General features: G+C 61.4%; 1 protein-coding gene across 9 annotated transcripts in view; it reads left to right on the top strand.

The window, feature by feature from the left end:
- The window catches only part of STK32C (serine/threonine kinase 32C), a 72,728-nt gene that overhangs the window by 33,742 nt on the left and 14,475 nt on the right, over positions 1–24,511 (top strand). For 8 of the 9 annotated variants that reach the window (XR_003586582.2, XR_009598074.1, XR_009598073.1 and 5 more), the window contains exon 2: positions 6,915–6,970. Coding sequence is in view for 3 of the 9 variants with exons in the window: in XM_027960323.2 (XP_027816124.1) it covers positions 6,915–6,970 (56 nt within the window). In the remaining 6 variants the exon portion in view is untranslated. Of the gene's footprint in view, positions 1–3,176; positions 5,549–6,914; positions 6,971–24,511 lie in introns of those variants that run through there. The other variant, XM_042238912.2, reaches the window with a different exon arrangement.

Below are 24,511 nucleotides of genomic sequence, written 5' to 3'. Positions count from 1 at the left end.
GGCCTGTGTCCATGTTCCCGGCACTGCTGCTCGGAGGCACCCGGGGCCTTGCTGCCCCTCGCTTCAGCTCCAGCCCTCCGTCCACCCGTCCTCCGTGGGGAAGGCGGCAGGGCCTCAGCTGGGAACCTGAGGCTGCAGATGGAAAGATATAGGCAGACAAGCGTTTTCTAGCCCCCGAGCCGAGACAGGCATCTCAACGCATGCGGGCCTCGACCTCTAGCCAGGCCCTCCCTGTGTCCCCAGCCGTCAGGACCGTCTCCTATTCCCTCCAGGGGCCAGCTCCCTGCACACAGCCCAGGGCCCGCTGCTGCCGCCCGGGGTTCCTATCCTGCTCTAATCACGTGTGCCGCCAGGCCCGCTCTCGGGGGTCGGGGCTGGGCTGCTGTGGATGCAGGCCTGCGGGGCTGCCCGCTCCCATGGTGCCTGGCTCTGTTCCTCTCCCGGCGGTCTGCGCTCTGGCCCAGATTTTCTTCCTGGAGGACCCAATGCTGTACTCCCAGAATTGGCCCCCAGCACGCAGGAGGCACACTCCCCAGAATCCAGACTCAGGTTTGCTGGGGTCTCCCACCGTGCTGAGGAGGGCGGGGTGCCCAGAAGGTGGGCGGGGTGCCCAGAAGGTGGGCGGGGTCGTGTCAGGACAGGGGTTGGCGTGCTTTGCAGGGCAGACCCGCCTTGGGGCTTGGGGTTCGGTGTGGGCTCCTCCTCTCCTCCCCTGCCCCCAACCCACTAGCTAAGCCAGGGCACCCCTCCCAGCACCTGGGGCCTTGGTGCCCTCCCGTCTGTCTGCACGTCTGGTCTGCGGGCCCTGGGCAGCTTTCACAGCTGGTGAGGGGGCCCGGAGGCCTGTCCTGCTGGTGGTACTGGTACCGGGTGAATCCGGCTGATGGAGGCAGCCAGAGGTGGGCCTTGGGCTGCAGGACCCCCTGGGCGGCTCGGGGGCAGCACCGCTGCCCAGCCTCAGCAAGTGGAGAGCCTACCCGCCCCGGGCGACCTCCCTGCGGCCCGAGAAGCTGGGCCCAGCGGTGGAGACACTGTATCGATCTGACTGTCGGCTTAATCACTAATTCATGACAGTTCCTGGGCTCTGGAGACGCTGCTGTCAGGAATGGAACTGGAGCCAGGATAAAGAGGGGGGCTCTGCAAGGGTCCCCGAGGCCCCCGGGTGGGCAGTGTGGCCTTGGCTGCCTGCTGGTCCCCCATCCACATGGCCCCCGCCTCCAGACCCCAGGCGCAGACTGTTCCGGAGCCTGGCCCCTGGAGGCCTGCACTCTGCCTCCTGGCAGCCACATCCTGGCCTGTCTGCCTCTCGGAGGGACGGGGTGAGGGCATGCCCCTGGCCTCCGGCTGGGCGCCGGGCTGGCGGGAGAGGTGCAGTGGGGGAAGGCACGGGGCTCTGGGTGCCCCACCTCCCCCGGACAGGCTGGGGGGCACGGGTGGACACTGACCCCCAGAGCGGGCAATGAGTGGTCCAAGGGGCCTGCAGGGGCTTCCGGGAGAACGGCCTGAGGGTGCAGGAGTGTCTCAGATGGAGGGGCGCACCAGCCCTGGGGGTGGTTGCCTGGAAGATGGCCCCCACCCTGACGAGGGGCCGAGCCAGGGCCCCGGGGCTGCGGGAGGGGTGCTTGGGCACAGAGGAGGCCTGTCCCCCGTCCAGGGCCTGCCGCCCGTGCCGCCCGGGGCAGGACAGTGGAGGGGGTGGAGGTGCTGCCAGGTCCTCCCCCTCTGGGGGCGGTGCATGTGGTGCTTGGCGGTCGCCCGGTGCCCAGGAGCAGCCTGAGGGTGCCCTCCCCACTGCGCGGCAACCTGGCGCGCCAGCCAGAGCGCACATGATTCCCTGTTTTCCGCCTTTCACCTTCTCGTCCAGGGGTTTCCGGACATCCTCTAGGCCCAAGGAAGCCCCTGGTCACAGGGCCTCCCTCGAGGTGGGGCGGGCAGCAGAGAACGGAATCCTTCTCACCCTGGGTCCCTCAGAGACACTCAGGGATGCCTGCCCCGCACCCTGTTGCTCTGAGAGGTAAATGCGATGCTGAACGTGGGGCCCCGCGGATGGCCTGCTCCTGCCCTGGGTCTCGGTCCCCGCAGACCTCCAGCCTTGAGGGACGAGCGGTGATGAGCAGGTCAGGGCCTCGGCATGTCCGTGGGGTGCCCGTCTGCTGACCAGGCCCCTGTGTGTGCCTGTGTCCATCACACAGGAGGGCTGGCTGGGCACCCTGGGAGGCAGGGTGGGCGCCCCAGGAGGCAGGGAGGTGGGGTGGATGTCCTGGGAGGCAGGGAGGCGCCCCGGGAGGCGGGGTGGGCGCCCCGGGAGGCAGGGAGGCGCCCCGGGAGGCAGGGAGGTGGGGTGGATGTCCTGGGAGGCAGGGAGGCGCCCCGGGAGGCGGGGTGGGTGCCCCGGGAGGCGGGGTGGGCCTGGGCCTGGGTGTGTGGCCAGGCAGGAACCGCCCTGTGTCCACACAGCTCTGCGGGCCTCGGAAGTGTTGGGTGATTTTCTCTGATGGGTTTTCTGGGTCAGTTCAGTCACCTTGGGCGTGAGTGTCCGCAACACGTGGCATGTGGTTTGTGACCACCCTTTCCACGTGATCCCCGCCTTGGGGTGGATTCTCTCGAGGCCAAGAATGCTCTGAGGGCCTAGGTGCCCAGGGGAGGTGGGCTGGCCTGGATTCCGGCTCCAGTCTGGGCCGCGCCTGCCCCCCCAGATGCAGCTGCCATGCTGTCTCGGACTGCGGGAGGCAGGACGTGAGGGCGGCGGTCGTGAGCCAGGCTGCCCCTCCAGGCCTCCGGGGAGCGACCACCCCCGGGCTCCGGCATCCTTGCTGGTAGCCATGGTGGTGACTCAGACTCAGCTGTCTATTTTTACTCTGCCTCGAGGCAGCTTTGTCAGTTTTAAGAAAAGCCCCTGCCTGTGGGAGCAGTGCCGTCTGCACCTGGAGTCTCAGGGGACCCTGCGTGCTCCGACCATGGCTTGTCGGGAGGGGCCTCGTCCCCATGGGGGTGGGCGCTGACCTGGGTGCTGAACCCTGACAGCGGTCGGTGCCAGGGCGTCCCCCTCTCGTGTGGAAAAGAAAGCTGCGCCAGGCATGCACAAAGCGCTGATGGTTTTATTGTGGGGAAAAAGTGTTCAGACATTACTGGCCTTCTTGCTTCGGGTCTGGTGGTTCCTGCCCAAGAGGCAGTGTTCGCCTTTCTCTGCTGCTTCGCTGGGTACTCGGGGGGCCGCTGCCCCTCTCATCCCTGCCCTTCTTTGCCCGTGGCCTTCCCCTCCTGGCCACCAGCGGGACCGACGGTGCAGGCTGAGGGCGACAGGGCCAGGCCCCCTGTGTCCAGGCGGCACGGGGACAGTAAGTAAGTCTCCGTGGACACAGGGCTGTCGGAATGTCGGCCCCGCTTCCAGAAAGGAGCTCCTTGCGTTTTCCTGGGGGTGGTGGTCTCCTGGGGGTGGTGGTCTCCTGGGGAAGCCCGTAGATCAGACGAGAAACACCCCATCTGGGAACGTGGCCGAGAACCCTGTGGGGAACAGAGCTCTGCCTGGGCCCCTGGGCTTTGGTGCTGAGACGGTTATAAGGAAAGAGGCCTGTGACCCCGGGTCTCAGGCCGGTGATGGTGGGCCAAGCCAGGGCCCGCAGAGAGGATGCTGTGGCCTCTTGCGAGGCCATGGGTGCTGCTGGGAGCTGGTGTTGGCACCTTGACCCTTGTGAAATAGAATTAAAACCTCCCTCCACTCATGCTTAGTTGGCTGGGTCAAAATGACCTATTTTCATAGCAACCGCTGTGCTTCCGATGGCCAGCTCTGCACATGAAAGCCCGCCTTGAAGAATAAGTGTTCTCAAAACCCTTGTTTTAAAATATTCATCCACCTCAAGAGGAGTCTGTGCCTTGTGGTCGCGGGGCCCCTGGTGTCCTTGCGGGCCCGAGCAGACACGCGCAGGACTCAGGCTCCCGGCAGAGACGGGTCAAGGTCAGACAGGACTGCTGGGGCCTCTTTCGGGCGCTGTGACCCGGGAGGTGTTGGATGCAGGGGCAAGTGTGCTGAGCGTCCCAGCGACCCCCTCCCACTGGAGCCTTGTTCCTCTGTTCCTCAGCACTGGGGCCCCCAGCGCCTCCCTGGGCCACAGAGCCCTGCCCAGCTGTGGCCAGAAAGTTGGGAGGAAAGTGGACACAGTGTGCCCTGCCTCCTCTCTGCCCTGGGACCCCCGCCTCTGTGCACACACCCCTGCCTCTGTTGGTTTCGGAGGTCCGGCAGCCCCAGCCCCCTCCTCTGATTGGTTCAGCGCTGGGGGACTTGCCCGCGTTTTCAGGGCGTCCTTGGTGGGCTGGTGTGAGCGGCTCGCACTGCACCCTCCGGCTTGCAGCCTCGCTGCCGCAGGCCCGCCCCCACTCTTGCGACAGGTCCCGGCAGCGGTTCCCTTTGTTCCGTTGTCATCGAAGGCCCGAAGGAGAGCCGGAGGTGGGCTGAAAGCCTCGCCCTGGCACCGGGCGGGGTGGGTGCTCACGGGGCGTGCCGTCCTGCCCGGAGTGGGTGCAGAGGCTGGTGTGTTGCCAAAGCCAGCCTGGGTGCAGAAGGGGCCCAAAGCAGCCTCTGGGTCTCAGTTGTCGGGGGCCGTGAGGCAGGGTCTGGGGATGGGTGGCAGCCATCCTGCGCGGTGGCCCTGTGGGCGGGCAGGGGTAGACGAGGTGTGGGCGTCAGGGTGGAGGCGTGGTCACTGGAGCTCAGAGTGACCCTGGTCAGTGGGTGGGCTTGAGGCTCTCCTGGAGGGGTCTGGGCCAGCCCCACCTTGAAGCTGGGTCCCTGGGGTGGGGGCCACCCTCAGGGACGATCCCTGCTCGTGGCTTCTGGTCTGACGCCGTGTGCGCCTACGTGGCACTGGGCCTGCCCCGGAGCTCGGCCCCAGCGCTCCTGAGACGCCTGCCAGCCACATCCGGGCTCCCCTCCCCCCCGGCTTCTAATGGGCAGCTCCCCTCATCGTCCACCGCGCAGTCTGCGGTCTGGGATCTGCAGCCATCCTGGTGGTGTCTCAGGAAGCAGGGAGAGTTGTGTCAAGACCACAGGCTGGCACTGCGGGCTGCCCGGTGCAGACCACAGCCCGGAGTGCTCGCCTGCCCCACAGCCTGGCTTGGTGCCCGGGGCCTCTGACGTCTCTGCCGACCCGTCCACTCAGCCCCGTGAGGAGCCCCCTTAGAGGCAGGCACGGGGCTGCCTTGTGCTTCTGGCCTCTTACTTAATGCTGCTTTGTTCCCTTTTTTCTCTGCTGGAAACACAAAAGTCCGGAATTTGTGGCTTTCTCTAAAAGCGACCATTTGTTTGCTGAGCACTTTGCCAGCTCGTGGCTCGGAGGTGCCCGTGCTCAGGGCTCTGCTGGGGCTGTGGTAGGGGCAGAAGGGCACGCAGCGCCCAGGGAGGGAGGGACTGCCGTCTGTCCCAGGCCCCTGTCTGGGCGGCCTGGCCTGTGCACAGTGGACGCCCTCCACAGGCTCGGTGGTGGTTCCCGTGGAGGACACGGACACGGCCCCATCCTCCGCTCTGCGCAGAAGCAGCCGAGCTACGCTGACCGTGGGCACACAGGCGAATGAGGAGGGAGCTGGGGGTCTTCAGGCGGCAGCTGGCCGGATCCAGAAGCGGACTGGGCAGGCGGGTGGGGAGCTGGGCCCTGAGCCCCGCAGACCCATCCCCCAGCTGCTCTGCCCCGTGCCCCGATGCCCCACCCTCTCCCCTGCTGCCCATGGGGACCTCCCTAGATCCCGAGGTCCTGCGGGCACCCAGGGCAGAGGGCAGTCCCGAGCTGGCTGAGGGACACTGTCCCTGCGAGGACCAGGTCGCCCGCACCCGCCTCTTGGGGCGTGAGAGCTGTGCAGTGTTCCCGGGTCTGGCCGGCGCCGGCCTGCAGGTCGACAGGCTTGGGAGGGTTTCTCGCAGACAGGTCTGTGCGCCAGGGAGCATGTCTCAGGAGGCCGTGATGGTTACAAACACTGGACTGTCCCTGGGGCTCGGGGGCTCTCTGTCAGACTCCGTGGAGAAAGTCCACAGAAGTGAGGCCTTGAGGGGTCTCTCTTAGACAGTGGGCGGCTCTGTTACCATCCGGGGGCCCTTACAGGCCCCCCTCGAGCTGGTCCGGAGACACCCGCGGGGCACAGCCGCCGAGGCTGCGGGAGGGGTGCCCGAGGGTCTTTGGGGATTTGGGGCAGCTCTCGCTGGGGGCTGCTCTGGACGCCGTGCGCTCTGATCGTGTCCCGTCTGTGGGCGGTATGGCCTGGACTCCCCCTACAGTGCACCCAGGAGGGAGTGCTGCCCGGCCCTGGGGCCCCCTCTCTGCCTTGGGTCAGGGCCCCCTGCAGCACCGTGGCTGTCCTGACCCCTCTCAGGGCGAGGTGGACCGCTGGGTACCTGCAAGGGCTCCCTGCAGGACTGGGGGGCTCGCTGCAGTGTTGGGGGCACCCTGCAGGGTTGGGGGGGTTCCCTGCAGTGTTGGGGGGTTCCCTGAAGTGTCAGGGTCTATCTGCAGTGTTGGGGGGTTCACTGCAGTGTTGGGGGCTCCCTGCAGTGTTGGGGGGTTCCCTGAAGTGTTGGGGTCTCTCTGCAGTGTTGGGGGGTTCACTGCAGTGTTGGGGGGCTCCCTGAATTGTGAGGGGAATCCCCAGAGTGTCGGGGCCTCCCTGCAGTATTGGGGCCTCCTTGCAGTGGTGGGGTCTCTCTGCAGTGTTGGGGTCTCCCTGCAGTGTCAGGGGGTTCCCTGCAGTGTTGAGGAGCTCCTTGAATTGTGAGGGGAATCCCCAGAGTATCGGGGCCTCCCTGCAGTGTCGGGGGGCTCCCTGCAGTGTTGGGGGCTCCCTGCAGTGTTGGGGGCTCCCTGCAGCGTGGGGCCCTGGTGGGCACTGGTCTTGCGGCCCCCTCACCTGGCACCCCTCTGCTCTCTCTGCAGTGAACCTGGACCACTTCCAGATCCTGCGTGCCATCGGGAAGGGCAGCTTCGGCAAGGTAAGGCTGCGGATGGGGCTGGGCTGGACGTGTGTGGGCAAGGCCGGCCGCCTGGGTCTGGTGGAGCGTGTGGGTATGTTGCCCGCAGGGCAGGCCAGCGATGCTAGGGGCCTCAGGTGGGCTGCCCCTGAGCCCACCGCCACTAAGCTCTCCCAGCCCAGGTCTCTGGGTTCTTGTAGCTCGGCTGGGAGCTGGGGGTGCAGATGGCGCGTCCCTGGGCTCTTCTGGGGCCGAGACCCTGAGGCCATTCACCCTTCACACAAGCCCCATTCTACAGCAGACAGCAGCTCGAGGCTTGGGAGGGATGTGCTTGAGAAGCCGCTCCATGGGGGGCCAGCCCCCCACGTCTGGAGCCCAGAGGCCAGGCCTGTGCTGGTCCCTCCAGGTGGGCAGGGGCAGGACCCAGGTGGCAGCCACGGGGCCCTGCCCCGCACTGGCCCCCCGAGCCCGTTCTCCACTTTCTCTTGGCCGGACCCAAGCTCCTGATTGCAGCCTTATCCTGCCCAGAGATTGGGGGTAATTATAACTCCAAAGGCTGAATAAGCCTCTGCAAAGGTTAGAATTAGCTCCCGGGACTCTGCCTGATGGGCCTGTTGTAAATGAGTCACTTCTGAAAGGACAGTTGCTTTTTGGCTCCGAGGCTGGGGAGGAGGGGGCCTTTGCGCTCCGTGTTTCAGCCCAGGAGGCTCGTGTGGGCACTGGGACGCCCTTGCCCACCCCCCGTCCCCGTGTCACACCCGGTGCTGCCTCGGGTCACGGGCGGGGGGGATTGTAGGCCAGAGAAATGAGCCCCTTGGCACAGAGGCCCTGAAGTGTTCCATGTGTTAGGGGGCGAGGACTGCTACTGTCTCTGCGGCCAGGACCCAACTGATGGGCCCTGGCCTTTTGTCGGTTGTGCAGAGACAGTTGATCCAAAAGATGAGGTTGCTGGTTGGTGAGTGTGTCAGACTGACGGCACCTGGGACAGTCTCTGCCACCTGGCCTCTCCCAACGGAGAATGGGGGTGTGGGAGGTGGGTGGGCAGGCGGGGCCTAGAGGAAGCTGCCTCCCCCACCAGGGCAAAGGCTGGACGTCAGCCAAGACCGGGTTTGAAAGGGATGGCTTCGGGGTCAACCAGATGTTCCCAAAGTGGGTCTGGGAAGGAGATTGGGAACCCTCAGGGCAAAGACTGACTGGGGGAGGTGAGGCTGGTGAGGCTGGTGAGGCTGGTGAGGCTGGTGAGGCTGGTGGGCCTGGCGCTGTGCCCTCCTCACCCCCACCCCCAGGCTGAGACCTCTGCACCTCTGCCCGGGGACGGTCCTCCCGCCTCACAAGCACAGCAGGCTGCCCTTCTGCCCACAGTCTCCACTGACCCCAGGATTCTGGCTCCTCCAGCCAGGTCTTGGCTTTGAAAAGCAGGGTCCCATAAATGGGGCTGGTGGAGTGGGGTGACAGGAGGGCCCAGAGACAGGGCTGGTGCAGTGGAGAGACAGGAGGGCCCAGAGATGGTGCTGGCTTGGGGTAATTAGAGGAAGCATGGGGTCCTGCCAGGCTTTTATCTCAGATGCAAGTCACCATGTAATTGTAGGGCAGCTTCCTGCTTCCTAATTGGGCCCCCAGTCGGGCCTCCAGGGGTCCTTGGGCCGTGGGGCTGGGTGCCAGGACGTGTCTGGAAGGAGGGCGCTGGCCCCTCCGCTTCTTCCCGTGGCCGGGGCGGTGACCCCACCAGGAGAGGGGGTTAGGACTTGGAGTCTGCTTCCATGCGCAGCTGTCTGCACGTGGCCTTGTTTCAGAGGGTGTGCCAGGGCTCAGGCGTGCCTGGACAGCCGGTGAAGACTGGCCTTAGGGACTGCTGGAGCCACCTTCCACCCTGCGGGCAGCCACTGTGAAGAGCAGCTGCCCCGGACGCGCCCCCGCAGCCTTGCTGGAGGCAGACATGGGGGTCGGCATGTCGCGTGACCTGTCTGTCCCTGGCGAGGTGGCTGTTCACCTCATGGCAGCTCCACCTTTGGGGGAGAGGGCCTGGAGATGGATTATCCAAACTCGCTGTACCCGGTCCTGGGGGCAAGACTGGACGTTGTGTCTGGTTTTGTTTCCAGTCTTTTGCGACGGCAAGTCACCCGTCACAGAAGGTGCCGTCGAGCTGCATTTAAGCGCGCAGCTCAGTGGTCTTAGGCGCCTCCCTTCTGTCGCGTGGCCGTCAGCCCGTGCCCCTCGGGCTCTCTGCATCCGGTGGAACTGAACCTCCACACGCTGTGAACAAACCCCGTCCTCCCCCAAGCTCCAAGTTCTCGGAGAAATCGTCTCCCACGATAGAGGGCCTTGTTCTCCGAGGCAGAACGGAAGCTGTGAGTGGTGAGAGTCCAGCCCGCGCTGGCGTGGGGGTGGACGGGGCTCCGTGGCCTGATCGTCTGGGTCGTCTTGGCCACCTGGCTGCACGAGGAAGCTGCCCTCCTCAGAGCAGAGAGGCCGGGCGGGACCGGGGCTGCCCAGCGGCCGCTTCCCTTTCAGCTCCAGGCCCCTGTGCGGTGCTGGGCGCCGGGGGCTCCCCTGGCCGTGCCAGCAGTGGGCCCCAGGGGGTCGGGCGAGCACCACAGTGCAGCTGGGCCGTGGGCCTGCGTGGGCCACCTTGGTGTCCATACCTGAAATCTTAGACTGCAAGGGACACATCAGTCCAGAGAGCTGAGAGGGGGTGACAGACATGAGCGAGTGTCCTTGGTGTGGAAGGGTGGGCTGGCGGGCCCCCAGGGTGGCTGGGCCTGCTCATGGTCTCTGCCCTCCTAGGCCTGCTCTCCCCAGCTTAGCTCTAGGTGACCTCTGGGCAGGTGTGGGGGGCCCTGGGGGTCAAACCTCTGCCTCTGGGGGTCCCAGGGAGTCCAAGCTGGACGGGCTTAACCAGCTGCCATCTTGAGCAGGTGTTTGGGAAACACCATTGTAAAGAAGTGGTTGTTACAAATGGTAAACCATCAGCATATTAATTTTTTGTCTACAAAGATTGGTCCCCCCGAAAGCAGAGATGTTCTTAGGGCTGGCCTGCATGTGGATGCCCCAGCCCTACGTCCCCTCCTGCTCCCCGCCCCTCTTCCCTTCCCAGCCTGGCCTGGCCTGTGGCTGCCCTGGGGAACCTCAGACCGCCACTGGCTCAGGGGTGGGAACACCAGCCCCATGGACCAGGCTGCAGACTCCAGCCTGCCGCCTCTGCCCGCCCGCCCGCTGGGGCTGGCGTGTGGGGTCTTCTCCGCCTCTGCCTGCCCGCCCGCTAGGGCTGGCGTGTGGGGTCTTCTCTGCCTCTGCCTGCCCGCCCGCTGGGGCTGGCGTGTGGGGTCTTCTCCGCCTCTGCCCCAGCTTCCGGGTCTGGCTCATTAAGCACCAGACTCCCAGAGGCCTGTCTCTGTGGGACTGGCTGTGGCCTCGTCTCCGGAGTTCTTGGACACCAGGGTAGCTCCAGACTCTGGACTGGGGGGTTCCACGGGTGAGGGAGGAAGGGCCCCCTCATCCTGTGCTGGGGAGCCCCCTGCCCCCCACCAAGGTGAGCTCTCCTCAGCACCCTGGATACGTCCTTGTAAGGACCCCACCCTCAGGCTAAAGCAAGGCCACCCTCAGATTTCTTTCTTCCAAACATGCCCCTCCTCCCCCTTCCAGCTGGGGGGTCCACTGGGGTTCAGTCCTTGGCTCTGAGAAGCCCCCAGCCCCTACCTGTTACCGGATCGAGAACCCCCACCCCACCCCAGGGCCCTAAACTGGCGTGGGCACAGCTCTCAGGAAGCTCAGCGTCTCTGCCCACCCCAGCATGTGGATGGTGCCCAGCAGGGCCTGAAGGAGAGCCCTGGGCTTTCCAGGGTGCCTGCTGACCCCCGGGGCCCCGTGGTAGCTCCGCTTCCCTGGAAGATGGACCACTTCCTCTCCTTGACCCCCTCAGCTTCCCTGGGGCCCGACTCGTAAGCTGTGGCCTCCGTGCTCTGGTCTCCTGGAGCCCCCGCCGCTCTGTGCGCCCCCCGCCTGGACACCCATCTCCCCGTCTTGGCCCAGGCAAGCCTGACACGTGGCCGCACTGCAGGCCCCTCTGCTCCCGGCTGCCCTGATTTCCACTGGTGTGGCCACGGCCCCCGACCCAGGACTTACGGGCCTCCCATAGGGAGGGGCCTGGGAGGAAGGGTCTGCCTGCCCGAGGCCAGGCCCTGCCTCCTTCTGGGGCCATCGGGAAACCTGGAAGGGCCCAGTCCAGCCTTCAGGCTGCATCCAGGCTCCAGCTGCCCAGAGCAGGGCCCGTACTCAGCGGCTGCCAGGAAGTAGGGTTCTTTGCAACTGTGACAGGCATAAGCTACCCCCAGAAGCCTGGGCCTCCCCAGTTCTGTCCAGTTGAACGACCTGGCTGCAGTGTACTCCAAGGCGGATCATTTAAAGTGGAATAATTAAGAATTGGAAAAAATCGGTCTATTTTTCTGTGGGTGTTGGCGATGGCCCAGCCTTCAAATGTGCCCCTGCCCCTGCTGTGTGTGTGTGCCTCTGTGTGTGTCTGTGTGCATGTGTGTCTGGGTGTGTCTCTCTGAGTGTGCCTGTGTGTGTACATGTATGTGCCTGTGTACATGTGTGTACGTGTCTGTGTGTGTCTCTGTCTGTGTGTGTCTATTTGTCTGTGTTTATGTGTGTGTCTGTGTGTGTACGTGTGTGTCTGTGTGTGTGCCTCTGTGTGTGCATGTGCGTCTCTGTGTGTATGTGTGCCTGTGTCTGCCTGTGTGTATATGGGTGTGTGCCTGTGTGTACATGTGTGTACATGTATGTATCTCTGTACATGCATGTATGTGTGTGCCTGCGTGTGCCTGCGTGTGCACATGTGTGTCTCTGTACATGCATGTATGTGTGTACCTGTGTGTCTGTGCCTGCGTGTGCCTGCGTGTGTGTGCGTGTGTGTGTGTGTCTGTGTCTGTGCAGCGAGGCCTCACCAGCACCGCAGGCAGGGTCTGTTCTGCATCCAGGAAACTGATTTCCAGCTCCAGGCCACACTTGGCAGGATTATCACAGGACCTGCTGATGGGCGCTCGGACCCCCGAGCCACGTGGATCAGTGGTGTTTGCAGCCTCCCCCCAGGTCAGGCTTGGTTGAGGGGCACCCCCCACCCCGTGCACCTTCCAAGACCACGCTGGCCCTCGTGCTGGGGCCGCGGGCTGCTGTGCAGGTGGGGGCGTCCTTGGCCCTTTTTGCTGCTCCTCCCAAAAGCCTGGACTCTCTCCCTGGGGCTCTGGTTACCTGAGGACACGGAAGCTGTGTGTTTACTTTTAGATCAAACGTCTGTCGCTTCCGCACCTTCTTCCTGGCGGTGGGTGGTGGGCGGTGGAGGCAAGAATCAAATACCCGCCCGCCTTCCCAGATGCAACCTGCCCAGGAGCCGCTGCCTCCCCGCTCCCGTCACTGCCGCCCCCTCGCCCCGCCTTCCTCTCCTGCCTGCCTGGCCCCCTCCTCGGGCCTCCGGGCAGCCTCCCTGCCTTCTATGGAGGCCGTCCTGTGCGCTGGGGCGCACCTGGGGCTGTGTCTCACTCTGGCCTTTGTTTACAACGAGTGTCACTACCGCGCTGCTCAGAACAAAGGACGCGTCTGTTTTGGGAAGCACTTCGTCGGTCGGAGCATTCTTAACCGGCCAGCTCTGCTGCTCTGTCGTCGGCCGCCGAGTCCTCGGGGCTCCACCCTGACGCGGGGACTCCGTTTATTCTAACCCGGGGCCTTCCGCACATTTACAGCCTGGATCGTGCCCTCCAAAGCGTCAGCTGCTCTCACATATTCGTATCTCTCATTGAACTTTCAAATACGCTTTGTCAAGCTCAGAAACGACCTCACTGGAGTCCAGGCAGGACTTGCATTTTGGGGCTGCGTGGGAGGGAAGCTGGTGCCGTGCGCAGCCGGGGACGCCTCACCTTTTGGCGTGTTAGTTACATGTTGCTCTCGTGGTTGTTTCGCGTTGAGCTGCTACGTATCCTCTTCTTTGTCGCTGCGGATGGCTCTCTTTTCCAGCCTTCCTTCCGGTTTATTGGAGACGGTGGCTTCTGTGTCCCTGCCCACCGTCCTGCCCTCTGTCCCCGCTGCCCTCTGCCTCCCTGCAGCTGCTGAGGGCAAGGTGTGCCAGGCGGGGGGCGGGGGTGGCCCAAGTCGTGGCTCACGCACCCTCCGCAGGTGTGGGCAGGTGGGCCCTGGCTTTGCCACCTGTGGATGACCCGTCCTGGGAACAGCGAGGCCCGGTCCTGGCTTAGCCAGGGGCATCTGGGGTTAGATATTCTCCGCTCTGAAGTGTTATGTTCCTGCTGATGCCGTCCGGGGGGCAGGGGTGGGTCTGCAGAGCCCCCAGCAGTGGGCAGCCGGCCAGCTGGGCAGTATCAGGAAGCGGATGTCGAAGCTCGTGGTGGGCACAGTCCTGTGGGAGGAGACCACCTCCCGGGGGCCGGCCTGGGGCGAACCTCTGCAAGTCCCAGAGGGCCCAGCCCTGGACACGGCGCTCTGCACAGTGGGCAGGACGTGCTGTTTGACCAGGAGCACCCCAGCTCCCTCCTGCACCCTGGCCCCTGTACCCCCCAGCCTGGTCCTGACTGTGGGTGGTTCCTGCCCCCACTGCCCAGGCCTCCGCTCACCCGCTGCCCTGCGTACCCTGCGCTTCACGGCACCCTTTTCCTTTGCATCTGCACGAAGGCTGGGCTGGGCTGCCACGGGGCCTCTGGGGTGCCTGACCGTCGGTGTTTGGGTGGGTGGGCCTGGCCACCCTCTGCCCTCCTGCAGCCCGGGCCCATCGGGAGGGTGTGGGGTCCGAGGCGGGACACTCGCTGTGAAACGGGGCAGGGATGGGGGTGCTTCCGGTGGGAGGTCCGGGGACCCTCCTCTGGCCTCCTGGTCCCAGCCCGCGTGAGATGGGCCCCCTGGCCTCTGGCTCCTGCAGGGCGGGTGGGAAATTATCTGGGGCCGAAAGGAAAGCACCGGCCTCAGGGGACAGAGTGGCCGGCACCTGGGCCATGCCTTCACATCTCTCCGGTTTACAGGGAGAGGACTAAGACGGTCCCGGCCACCTGAGGACTCCCCTGACCCCGATCCTCAGGCGGACCTGGAAGATGTGGGCAGGAGCCTCCCAGCTGCGCCTCTCTCCCTGTTTTCAAGGCCCCCTGGGGAGGCCACCTCGCCCAACCTCCCCGCTGCTGCCATCTGAGTGAGAAGCCTGTGCTCACGGTTGCTGTGGCAACGCCTTGGAGGGTGGCGAATGCTCAGCCCTCTGGAGCGCTGCTGTGACATCTCGCTGAGTTAACACAGCAGGAGCCGTTCTGGGTTCAGTGCCTCCCTCATGGCCGAGATGCTCTGGGGGAGAGGGCGGCTGGGGCTGAGGCTCAGACGAGCTGGGTTCTGGAATGGTACGCGAGCCTGGCCGTCTGCAGCCGCCCAGGGCGGGGGTGCTGCTGGAGATAGCTTTGCTTGCAGCCCGTGCTCGGCTCTGGCCCTTGCCATCAGCTTCCAGCTTCCTGAGCAGGCTCTTCACTCCTTCTCCTGAGATGTCCAGGTGCCAGATCCGGACACTGGCTCTTAGAGTTGGTGCCTACGCGCCACGCCATGGATCTTCAGCCCAGGCTCCACCTTCCCACCGCACCTCAACTGCTGCTGCTCGGGTGGTCCTGGGGAGCTGTGGGCAGCATCACTGAAGGAAAGGCAGTGGTGGGCATCAACAGGGTCCCCAGGGCCCTGCAGCCCCCATCCTGGGCCTGGGTGGTCACCACACGCACCCAGACCTCGTTTTCCCATCAGGGGCTGCCCTCATGGGTCCCAGCCCTGGCTCCTCGGCCACCTGCTCCCGCCGCTCTGCCCGCCCCGGCTCGCCGCCCGCACCGGGCAGGGCCGACCCACGGCTGCAGCCCGAGAGATGTCATGGAGCTGCCCCCATAGTCACAGACCTGTGCCCCTGGCCTTTGAGCAGGTTCGTGACTGGTTTAGTTGGGATATAAGTTGGCTTGGTGTTAACTTAAAAAAAAAATTAGAGTAAAATACACACAAACTATGGTTTGCCATCCTGATCTCTTTTAAGCACATAGTTCAGTGGCATTGGGTCTACGCACATTGTTGAATAGCCATCACCACTTCATCTCCAGAGCTTCCTCATTTTCCCAAACTGAAACTCTGTTCCCCATTAACACTAACTCACAGTACCCTTCCCTAGCCCTTGTCCAGTCGCTCAGTCCTGTCCAACTCTTTGCAAACTTATGGACTGCAGCCCGCCAGGCCTCCCTGTCCATCACCATCTCCTAGAGTTTACCCAAACTCATGTCCATCGAGTCGGTGATGCCATCCAGCCACCTCATCCTCTGTCAACCCCTTCTCCTCCCGCCTTCAATCTTTCCCAACATCGAGGTCTTTTCCAGTGAGTCCGTTCTTCGCATCAGGTGGCCAAAGTATTGGAGCTTCAGCTTCAGCATCAGTCCTTCCAGTCAGTGTTCAGGGTTGATTTCCTTTGGGACCGACTCAGCGCTGGTAACGTCTACTCTCCTCTCTGTCTCTAGAGTTAGGCTCATCCGTGCAGCTTGTGAGGTGGGATCACTCAGGGATCCTGGTGGAACACATGTAGCCTGAGGTCCTCGGGGTTCACCCGGGCCGCAGTTCGTGTCAGAACCTCTGGAGGCTGAACGGCGTTCTGTCCAGGACGTCGATGGTCCAGGTCCTGGATGAACCGCACTCCCTTCTCCGCTCGTCCTCTGACGGGCGCTGGGATTCTTTCCGCCTTTCCCTGGGTGTGAATCAGGCTTCCATGAATACGGGAGTGCGAACCTCTGTTTGGGTCCCTGCTGTCAGTTCTCCTGGGCGCACACCCAGTGATGGGACTGCTGGGTCACACGGTGCCCTGTGATATTTTAACGGTAGAGCTTTGATTTTTGTTCAGAGCTCGTTTATTGGTGGCTCAGATGGTAAAGAATCTGCTTGCTGTGCAGGAGACCTGGGTTCAATCCCTGGTCGGGAAGATCCCCTGGAGGAGGAAATGGCAACCCACTCCAGTATTCTTGCCTGGGAAGTTCCATGGACAGAGGGGCCTGGTGGGCTGCAGCCCCTGGGGTCGCAAAGAGCAGGACACGACTGTCAGCCTGTTCAGGATTCTCGCTCTTTCACGCTCACTTTGGACGGGTTTCCTCACTGCTCCGTTTCGTTCCGCTTTTTATTGGTTTTTCCAGCTGCGGTCGTGTGTGTTGGTTGTAAGACGAGGGTGCCCTGGGTTGGGCCAGGCCCTTTACCGCCGAGCTTGCATGCGGACACCGGGCCTGGAAGGTGTTTCCCGAGCTGAGCCGATGGCGCAGCCTCGAGGAACCCGAGGCCAGATCCGCCTGGCAGCCCGGGGGCTGGAGGCCTGGGGTGCAGCTAGCGTCACACCTTGCTTTGCTCTCGGTGTGCAGAGAGCCCCCTCTGCCACGTGCAGCGCTTCTGTGTGAGCCTCGCGAGGCTCCAGGTTAGGTCTGTGCTCAGGAGAGTCCGGCCTCGGCCGTGGCTCCGTCGGTCCTCTTTCCGCCTTCCTCCCGCAAGTCCTCCTCTGAGGAAGCTGGGTTTATATCCCCGCTGGCTCCTCTCTCCCGTGTCCACGGGACCTGCTTCTTAGACACCGGGCAGCCTGGTGTTCACACTCTCTCCACGCTCTCCTTTTGACTTGACGGTGTTTCTGGCCGTCCCGCTCATCCGCTAGACCACCCCCATCCCTGCACAGCCGACCCCGAGGCGGGCGAGCAGACAGGCTTCTGAGGCTGCAGCGGCACAAACGCATCCCCCAACAGTCGCGGTGCCGGACATCCAAGCTGAGTCGGCCCTGGGCTGCAGTCGCTGTGGGGCGGGGCTGGGCCTTCTGCAGCTCCGGGGAGAGCCTGCATCTGCCTCCTCCAGCTTCCAGAGGCCTCTGCTCCCCGATGAGGACACCGGGGCCCCCGGATCACCCAGCACAACCCCTGCTCTCAGCGTCCTCCATGTCGCCCCAGCAGCAGGGTGCCTTTTGCCACGTGGGGCGGCATGTTTGCAGGGGCCTGTTGGGATGCAGGGCCCATTGACCTGTAGCCACACGTGTTCCTGGTGAGCGTTAGGCTGCGCGCCAGCTTTGAGGCCGCTGGCAGGGCCGTGGGCATCATGCCGCGTGCAGGGGAGCCGGCGCGTCTTCAGTTGGGCTCCTAGAGGCGGGCGGCACGGGTGGTGGCTGGATGCGCGTGTGATGCTGCCAGACGTGCCAGCCCTCCGTGGGGCCCGTGCTCCCCGGGGCCCCGGCCCAGGGCTGCCAAGGCTGGGCCTCTGCCAGCCCGACAGGCGAGGGGGGAGCATCGCGGAGCTTTATGCTGCATTTCTGCGTGACAAGCCGGGTTGAGCGTTTGCTTTTCCTCCCTCACGTCTGTTTCCTTATTCACGTCAAACCTGTTGTACATCTGGAATTGACTCTGACTTAAAGTGTCGTGAATGGTCCATATTTTACCTCTCTTTCATGGGGCTGCTCAGTTATTCCAGCACCATATTTTAATCAAAAGTCTGGTCTCCCCGTAAATTTGAGAGGCCGCCTGTGTCGCATACTGAACGTCCTTATGCAGGTGGGGCTATTTCTGGGCTTGCACTCCGTCCCGTGGCCCGCCCGTCTGTTCCACGGTCGGACCACACGTTATCACAGAAGGCTTATATAACGTGCTGATGCCTGACAGGGCTCACGTCCCTGCCTCGTTCTGCTTTTAAAGTTTTTCCTGGCGATTTTTGACTGTCTTTCCCTATGAATGCTGTGACCAACTTGTCAGCTCCAGGAACAACAAAAAAAATCCGCAAAACGAGAACAGCGTTCAGCTGAAATGGCAATAGCCCTGCCATCGGTCACCGACCCGGAGGGAAAGCCCGGGGCTGCCCGGGGTCCCCAGGATCCCAGACTTTATTCCTTTTCACACCTTAGATCTAATTCCATTTCCTCTTTGTCTGCCTTAAGCCGATTACGGGAGGAAGCAGCTCAGAAGCGAGACCAGTCCCATCTGAGGAAGTGGGTTCACAGGTCCCATGCCCGCAGCCTCAGGGGCTGCTCACGAAGGCTGAGGCTTCCGGCCCTTCCATCTGTGCTGCTCCGTGCGACATGGGGCTGGGCTGCCTCTGCCCAGGGAGGCACCAGACCCCAGGCTCTGACCTGCCGCCACTGGGGGCTGCTCCCCCGTCCGGGGCTCTGCGGAGCCACAGGGACAAGGCCCATTCAGCCTCTTCGGCCGGGTCGCTGACCACCTAAAGCCCTTGTCAGGCGCCCCACCGGAATGCTTTGGGGGGCGCCTGACTCTGCGGGGAAGCTCTGGCACAGGGCTCAGAAGCCAGGCGTGTGCCCGATGACCGCAGGCCTCTGAGGGCCGCTCTTGGGCCGGCGGGGGCCGTGCTGCCTGCCCCCTGACCTGGGCTGGCCGATGTGCAGGAGGTCAGGGTGCTGGCTGGACTCTGCCCACTCGGAAGAGGGGAGGGAGCAGTGAGCGGGGGAGGGCAGTGAGAGATGGGCACTGTCCGTGCCTGCAGGCCTGGTCAGGAGCACTGCAAGGAAGCAGGGTGTTCTCACAGCCCGGCCGGCCTGGAAGATGTGTCCCGTGGTGGCTGTGACAAAGCACACACCTGCGTGGCCTCGGACAGCAGAGGTGTGCCCTCCCGCAGTCTGGAGGCCGAGTCTGCAGGGGAGGGGGGCGCAGGGCTGGAGGCCGGAGCGGGGCAGGCTCTCACCCTCCTCCTGCTGCACCTGGGAATTAAAGTGACTTAAGTCGCAGGACATTACTTTGCCAACAAAGGTCCGTCTAGTCAAGGCCATGGTTTACCCAGTGGTCGTGTATGGATGTGAGAGTTGGACCAAAAAGAAAGCTGAGCACCAAAGAATTGATGCTTTTGAACTGTGGTGTTGGAGAAGACTCTTGACAGTCCCTTGGACCTCAAGGAGATCCAACCAGTCCATCCTAAAGGAGATCAGTCCTGAATATTCATTGGAAGGACTGATGCTGAAGCTATAACTCCAATACTTTGGCCACCTGATGTGAAGAACTGACTCACTGGAAAAGCCCCTGATGCTGGGAAAGATTGAAGGCAGGAGGAGAAGGAGACAACAGAGGATGAGATGGTTGGATGGCATCACCGACTCGATGGACATGAGTTTGGGCAAGCTCTGAGAGTTGTGATGGACAGGGAAGCCCGGCATGCTGCAGTCCATGGGGTTGCAAAGAGTTGGACACGACTGAGCGACTGAACTGAAGTCGAAGAACAGAGGCGTGCGTACACATTTGTTTAATGTGAGTTTGGGGACACGGGAGCCCTCGTAGGGAATTGAGGACCCACAGAGCAGGCAAAACCTGAGCGTCTTGTGCCAGCTTAGACAAGGTGGCCACGTGCAAAGGTGGCTGGAGTCCGTGGGAGGCTGAAGGGGAGGAGAGATGTTCTAACAAGGTCTGCGGCACCGAGTTCTCCCGGCCTCGATCTCCCATCCTGGGGATGAGGTTGTCCGCCTGGGAAGATTCCCCGGTTTCGGGAAGGGAGGGGAGGGCAGGCACCTTCCTGACCCTGCTGTGCTGTGAGCGTGGTTGGCTGGAGAAGATCGTGGCCAGAGAGCGGGTTTCAGGCTGCACCCCAGCTCCGTTCACACACACACACACGCCCAGGAGGAGTCGCCGCTGTGAACCCTGTCTCCGTGAGCCGGTGCCTCGGTCCTGAGAGTAGGTCAGGGTAGTTAAACAGTCGCGTCTCGTTTTAGGAGGTGGCGTTGGGAGGCTGGGCCCTGGTGGAAACAAGTGAAGAGTGAGGATTGCAGGGTAAGCCGCTGTCGACCGGGTCAGACCAGAGGGCGGCCGGCTGGGGCGGCGCCCAGGAGGGAGCCCTCCGGGCCACGCTGGCTGGGGGGCTGCGGGCAGGCCCCGGTGCGTGCGGTGCGTTTCCTGGGCCGCAGTCGGAACGGCTCTGGTGACGGCGTCAGGTGAGCTCTGAGGGTGCTGCCCCCACACCGGCACAGATGTCCACACACGGCCTGACAGGGTTCGCTGAGGGTCACACGGAGCTGTTCCACTTCAGCCAGTGGGGAAGTTTTTACTTCTCGTGATTCCGCGTCAGAAGGCTGGGAGACGAACTGGAAACGTGAATTACTGAGAGGGGCGTGCCCATTCGACACCCCACAGGGTGCGCGGTTCTCTCCCTACAGACACGCCCTTTTGTATTGAAGATAATCAAAGATTAATTTGTTTGCAAAACCAGTCTGGTCTCATTAAACATGACCTGACTATTGAGGTCAGTTCAACAAGAGCAGGTTGAACACGTAGGTCCTTTTAAGTTTCTGCTTTGCTGGAACTTCGGTGAGGAATTCCTGGTCAGACTTTGAACAGCCTCTTGGGGCTAGAAGCTAACTTAGAGCATCTCATCAGCTGAGCCTCTAATACTCACACATTCGGGTGAGCGCCTCGCTTCCCAATGTCCCCAAGGTATCCTGAGATTCCCGGGACCGGCCAAGAAGTGACTGTAGTCCTCCGTAACGTTGCACCCCGTAAGGCAGGCACCAGGCTGGGACTTCACACGGTGTTACAAACTGCAAACGTCATTGTCCTGAGCAGTTTCCCTGCACATCTACTTGGCCATCAAAGATAAAATAACTGGTTGACGGTTTGGTTTGACAGTTGGGTTTCAATGCCGTAAACGCCAGATTGCAAACTATACTGGAAAATGATAACATGCCAGTCAGCAAATCCTTTGTGGGCACAGCCATCCTTCCCAACTGTCAAAGCCCAAAGTTTCCAAACTGCGGCTAATATCAAAGAGGTGGTGAGTCGTTCAGCACAGTCTTGGAGACCCTGATGATCAACTCTCTAGCTTAGATACATCTCATGCGTGCTTTCCGTAATGAATTGTGTGATGCTAGAAGTTGGCAGAGAAATAAGACGGGCTCCTCCTAGTCCCCACAAGGAAGTGGTTATCTGATTCTTGATGAGCATATATTTTTTGAAACCCTTTTGCTGTTCGATGGTGGAGAACATGGCATAGACAGAATTTTGGTGCTTGGCACAGAATCCAGCCAAGTGATACCAGGGCTGAGCTTGTGATGGATCATTTCCACGTAACCCAGATGTGCGCCACAAGTCATGTACGCTCCTTATATTGATGACAGCAGCGTCCTTTGTCTGATCATTTGAATTCCAGGGAAATCTCAATTTTTAAGACCGTAAATTTACATCCAGCGTTAAATCCTGAATCCTTAATGGTCAGTTGACTTTAGAAGTGTCATCACATTCTCTAAGACACCCAAACACACTGTGATCATGAATCTACACACGTTTAATGAGTTCAGGTTTTTTTTTAGCCCCACAGGCATATAGGGTCTTAGTTCCCCAACTAGAGATCAAACCTGTTCCCCCTGCCCTGGAAGCGAGGTATCCCAACCACTGGACCACCAGGAAAGCCCCTATTTTTTTGTATTTTTATTTTCAGATTAAAATTCTTAAAAATTTTTGCTGTTAAGTTTCATGTTTCATTAAGTCCCTTCAAATGTCCCTCTTGTTATTATTTTATCTTTTATGGCAAAGTTATATTATGGCCAACTGTCTCTGCTTGCAGCAGAAATTCTCACGGTGAAAAAACCCAGAGAACCGCTACATCATTTTACAAAATGACACGCCAGCCAAAGCCTGGCAACATGACCAGCGTTTTCAATTAAATAGGAGGACATATTCTACTGACCTCATAAAATAACTGTATTTTCACGAAAACAGGATATTTAATACGAGTTTCTCAATTGTAGAGGGAACAGATTGGGAGAGAAGATGAATGTCTCGGTTCTGTTTACAAAGGTGTAATTTTCCAGATTGCTGAAAGCTAATAGCCTAAGAGAAAGAGAAAAATAATAAGCCTGGAAAGCACGCATTAAAGGACCAGCAATGCTTCAAACAGAAAGTCATAAAGATGATAAGCGTCTTCAGGATTCGTGTAGGCCTGTGTAATTAATTCTCGTTTTCCTTAATCGCAGATCAGCGGTTTTCAGAACCCATCAGGGGACTTCCCTGGTGGCCCACCTTCCAGTGCATGGGACGCTGGTTCCCTCCCTGGGCGGGGTCTGAGACCCCACAGGTGCTGGGCCGCTGAGCCCACACCCTGCGGCTCGAGAGCCTTGCGTGGCATCTGCTGAGGCCTGCTCACCCGGAGCCCGGGGTCCGCAGCAGGAGAGGCCCCTGGGACGTGCAGCCTGGACGCTGTGGCGGAGACCTCGCCAGCTGCGGCTGAAGACCCGGCACAGCCAAAAATAAATCTAAAAAATAAAAAGGGACCCATCAGTTTTCCCGCTAGAGTTTAGACAGGCTCGCCAAGTTCAGTGGTGTGGCCTTAGTTACCAGATACCTGCATTCTAGAGGCTTTATCAGAGTCCTTTCCGTGAACTTTTTAAAGATGAAAGATTTTTGTCTGCATTTGATTATAAAAGCTTTCAGGAAAGATCAGTAAAACAGTAACCATCTGTAAAAGGCTAAAGACTGAAAAATAACTGTGGTCAAAGATCTGATGAGTTTATTGTAAAAATTATGCAGTTATGGAAATTTGTTTTTTTCTGTTGCATGTAACAATTTCAGATGATAATTGGAATTATGACTGACATACAGTTGTGAGGACGTTGAAAAATTTCTAGGCATTTTATATAACTTTGGAAGCTTACATATAAGTAATATTGGTTCAGTTCAGTCACTCAGTCATGTCCGACTCTTTGCAACCCCATGGACTGCAGCATGCCAGGCTTCCCTGTCCGTCACCAACTCCCGGAGTTTACTCAGACTCATGTCCATCAAGTCAGTGATGCCATCCAACCATTTCATCCTCTGTCACCCCCTTCTCCCACTTTCAATCCCTCCCAGCATCAGGGTCTTTTCCAATGAGTCAGTTCTTCGCATCAGGTGGCCAAAGTATTGGAGTTTCAGCTTCAGCATCAGTCCTTCCAATGAATATTCAGGACTGATTTCCTCTAGGATGGACTGGTTGGATCTCCTTGAGGTCCAAGGGACTGTCAAGAGTCTTCTCCAACACCACAGCTCAAAAGCATCAATTCTTCGGTGCTCAACCGGGGAAGCCCAATAGAAGCGAAATCTTTACATGGATATCTCCTCTAATGTGACTCTAAACCAATGAGCTTAAAACCCACCAGCCTTTTCTGACCTCACCATCCCCAGAGACAGCACAAGAGATGCAGGCCTCCCTGAGATCAAGGGCTTCTCCCAGGTCAGTCCAGGACAGCAGAGACCGCCGGGTGACAGGGAGTCAAATGCAACCCGGTCTGTCCTGAATCTGTGCTGCTGGACGGGCCACGCTGGAGGCTTCCCAGCTCAAGCAAGGGGGTGGGGGGACAACCGGCACAGGCCATGTGGCTCCAGGTGACCCGTGTCACGCAGAGACAGGATAGCATGAGCGTTCCAGGCTAGCGTGCGTCGACAGATGGCTGGCGGGCTCCCGACACCCACCCCCAGGGAGAGTCACGCTCACAGACCAGCGCTGACTCCTGTCTTCCTCCCCCTAGGCTGTGCCTGGATGGGAAGAGCCAGGGAACAGCTCTGCCTTCCCCTCCCAAGGGGCCCCCATGGAGACCCCGCCGCTCCGGGCAGCTCCCGGACCCCCTCTGCAGGCTTCCCTGCGGTCACGGTCCTTCTGTGTGCTCCAGAAACCCCCGGGGAGGCCAGGTCTGACCTCTGCACTCTTGGGGTTTGGCTAGAATTCAAGATGAGCTGAGAACATTCCAGAACACAGAGCCCAAAGATTCAGGAGGCCTGGGTCCCGCTCACGCTCCGTCCGTCCCGGCCTCCCTCTGGCTTGGAGGTGCGCTGAGCTGCGGTGCTGGGGCCCTCAGAGTGGAGGGTGCTCGGCCCAGCCCCCAGCATCCCTCCTGGGGAGAAGACGGCGTGTCGCAGCCCTGGGCAAGAAGGACCTCCCCAGAGCTGCGCGTCCAGGCCCTGCCATGGCGGCCTCAGGTGTGCGCGGGGCCGCCAGGTGGGAGGAGAGGACTCCTGGCCGAGCGCTGAGGTCCTCACCGCAGGCGCTGGTTCCTCCTCCTCCCCTCGCTGAGGGCGCGGGCTGCTCTGGGGACTTCCGCCTGCACCGCCCGGGGACCACGGACGGTAGCTCTTCCTGAACCAAACGGAGCCTCAGCTGGAGAAGGGCTCTGGAGCCGGAACCGGGGCGAGGGTCAGCTGCTGTTCATGCTGTTTACCCTTATTTCATTTCGAACTTTCCAGCTGGCTTTCACAGCAGCACTGTTAAAGGCAATCTGGAAAATGCAGCAAGTTAAGGGGAAAAATCTCCATCCTGAGACAGCGCCCTTTCTGCGCTTCTTCCTGCCCCTCCCGCGTGGCAGCCCCCCGCACCCTCCACCGCCTCCTGCTCTTGGGGCAGGCCTGGTGCTCAGCAGGCGGGTCCTTCTGGCCGCGTGGGGTGCAGGGCCGCTCACCAGGCAGGGCCGAGGATGCTGAGGCCAAGAGCAGCCCAGCAGCGCCCTCTGGGTCCACGGACCTCAGTGCCCAGAGGCCCCCCTCAGTCCCCAGGCCCCCAGTGGGCAGCTGGGGGATCTCTGGTCCCAGAGTC

The sequence above is a fragment of the Ovis aries genome, chromosome 22 (assembly GCF_016772045.2).
Source record: "Ovis aries strain OAR_USU_Benz2616 breed Rambouillet chromosome 22, ARS-UI_Ramb_v3.0, whole genome shotgun sequence".
Classification (NCBI taxonomy): Eukaryota; Metazoa; Chordata; class Mammalia; order Artiodactyla; family Bovidae; genus Ovis; species Ovis aries.
Note: the sequence above shows the minus strand (reverse complement) of the source record. Positions and strands in the feature narration are given on the sequence as shown.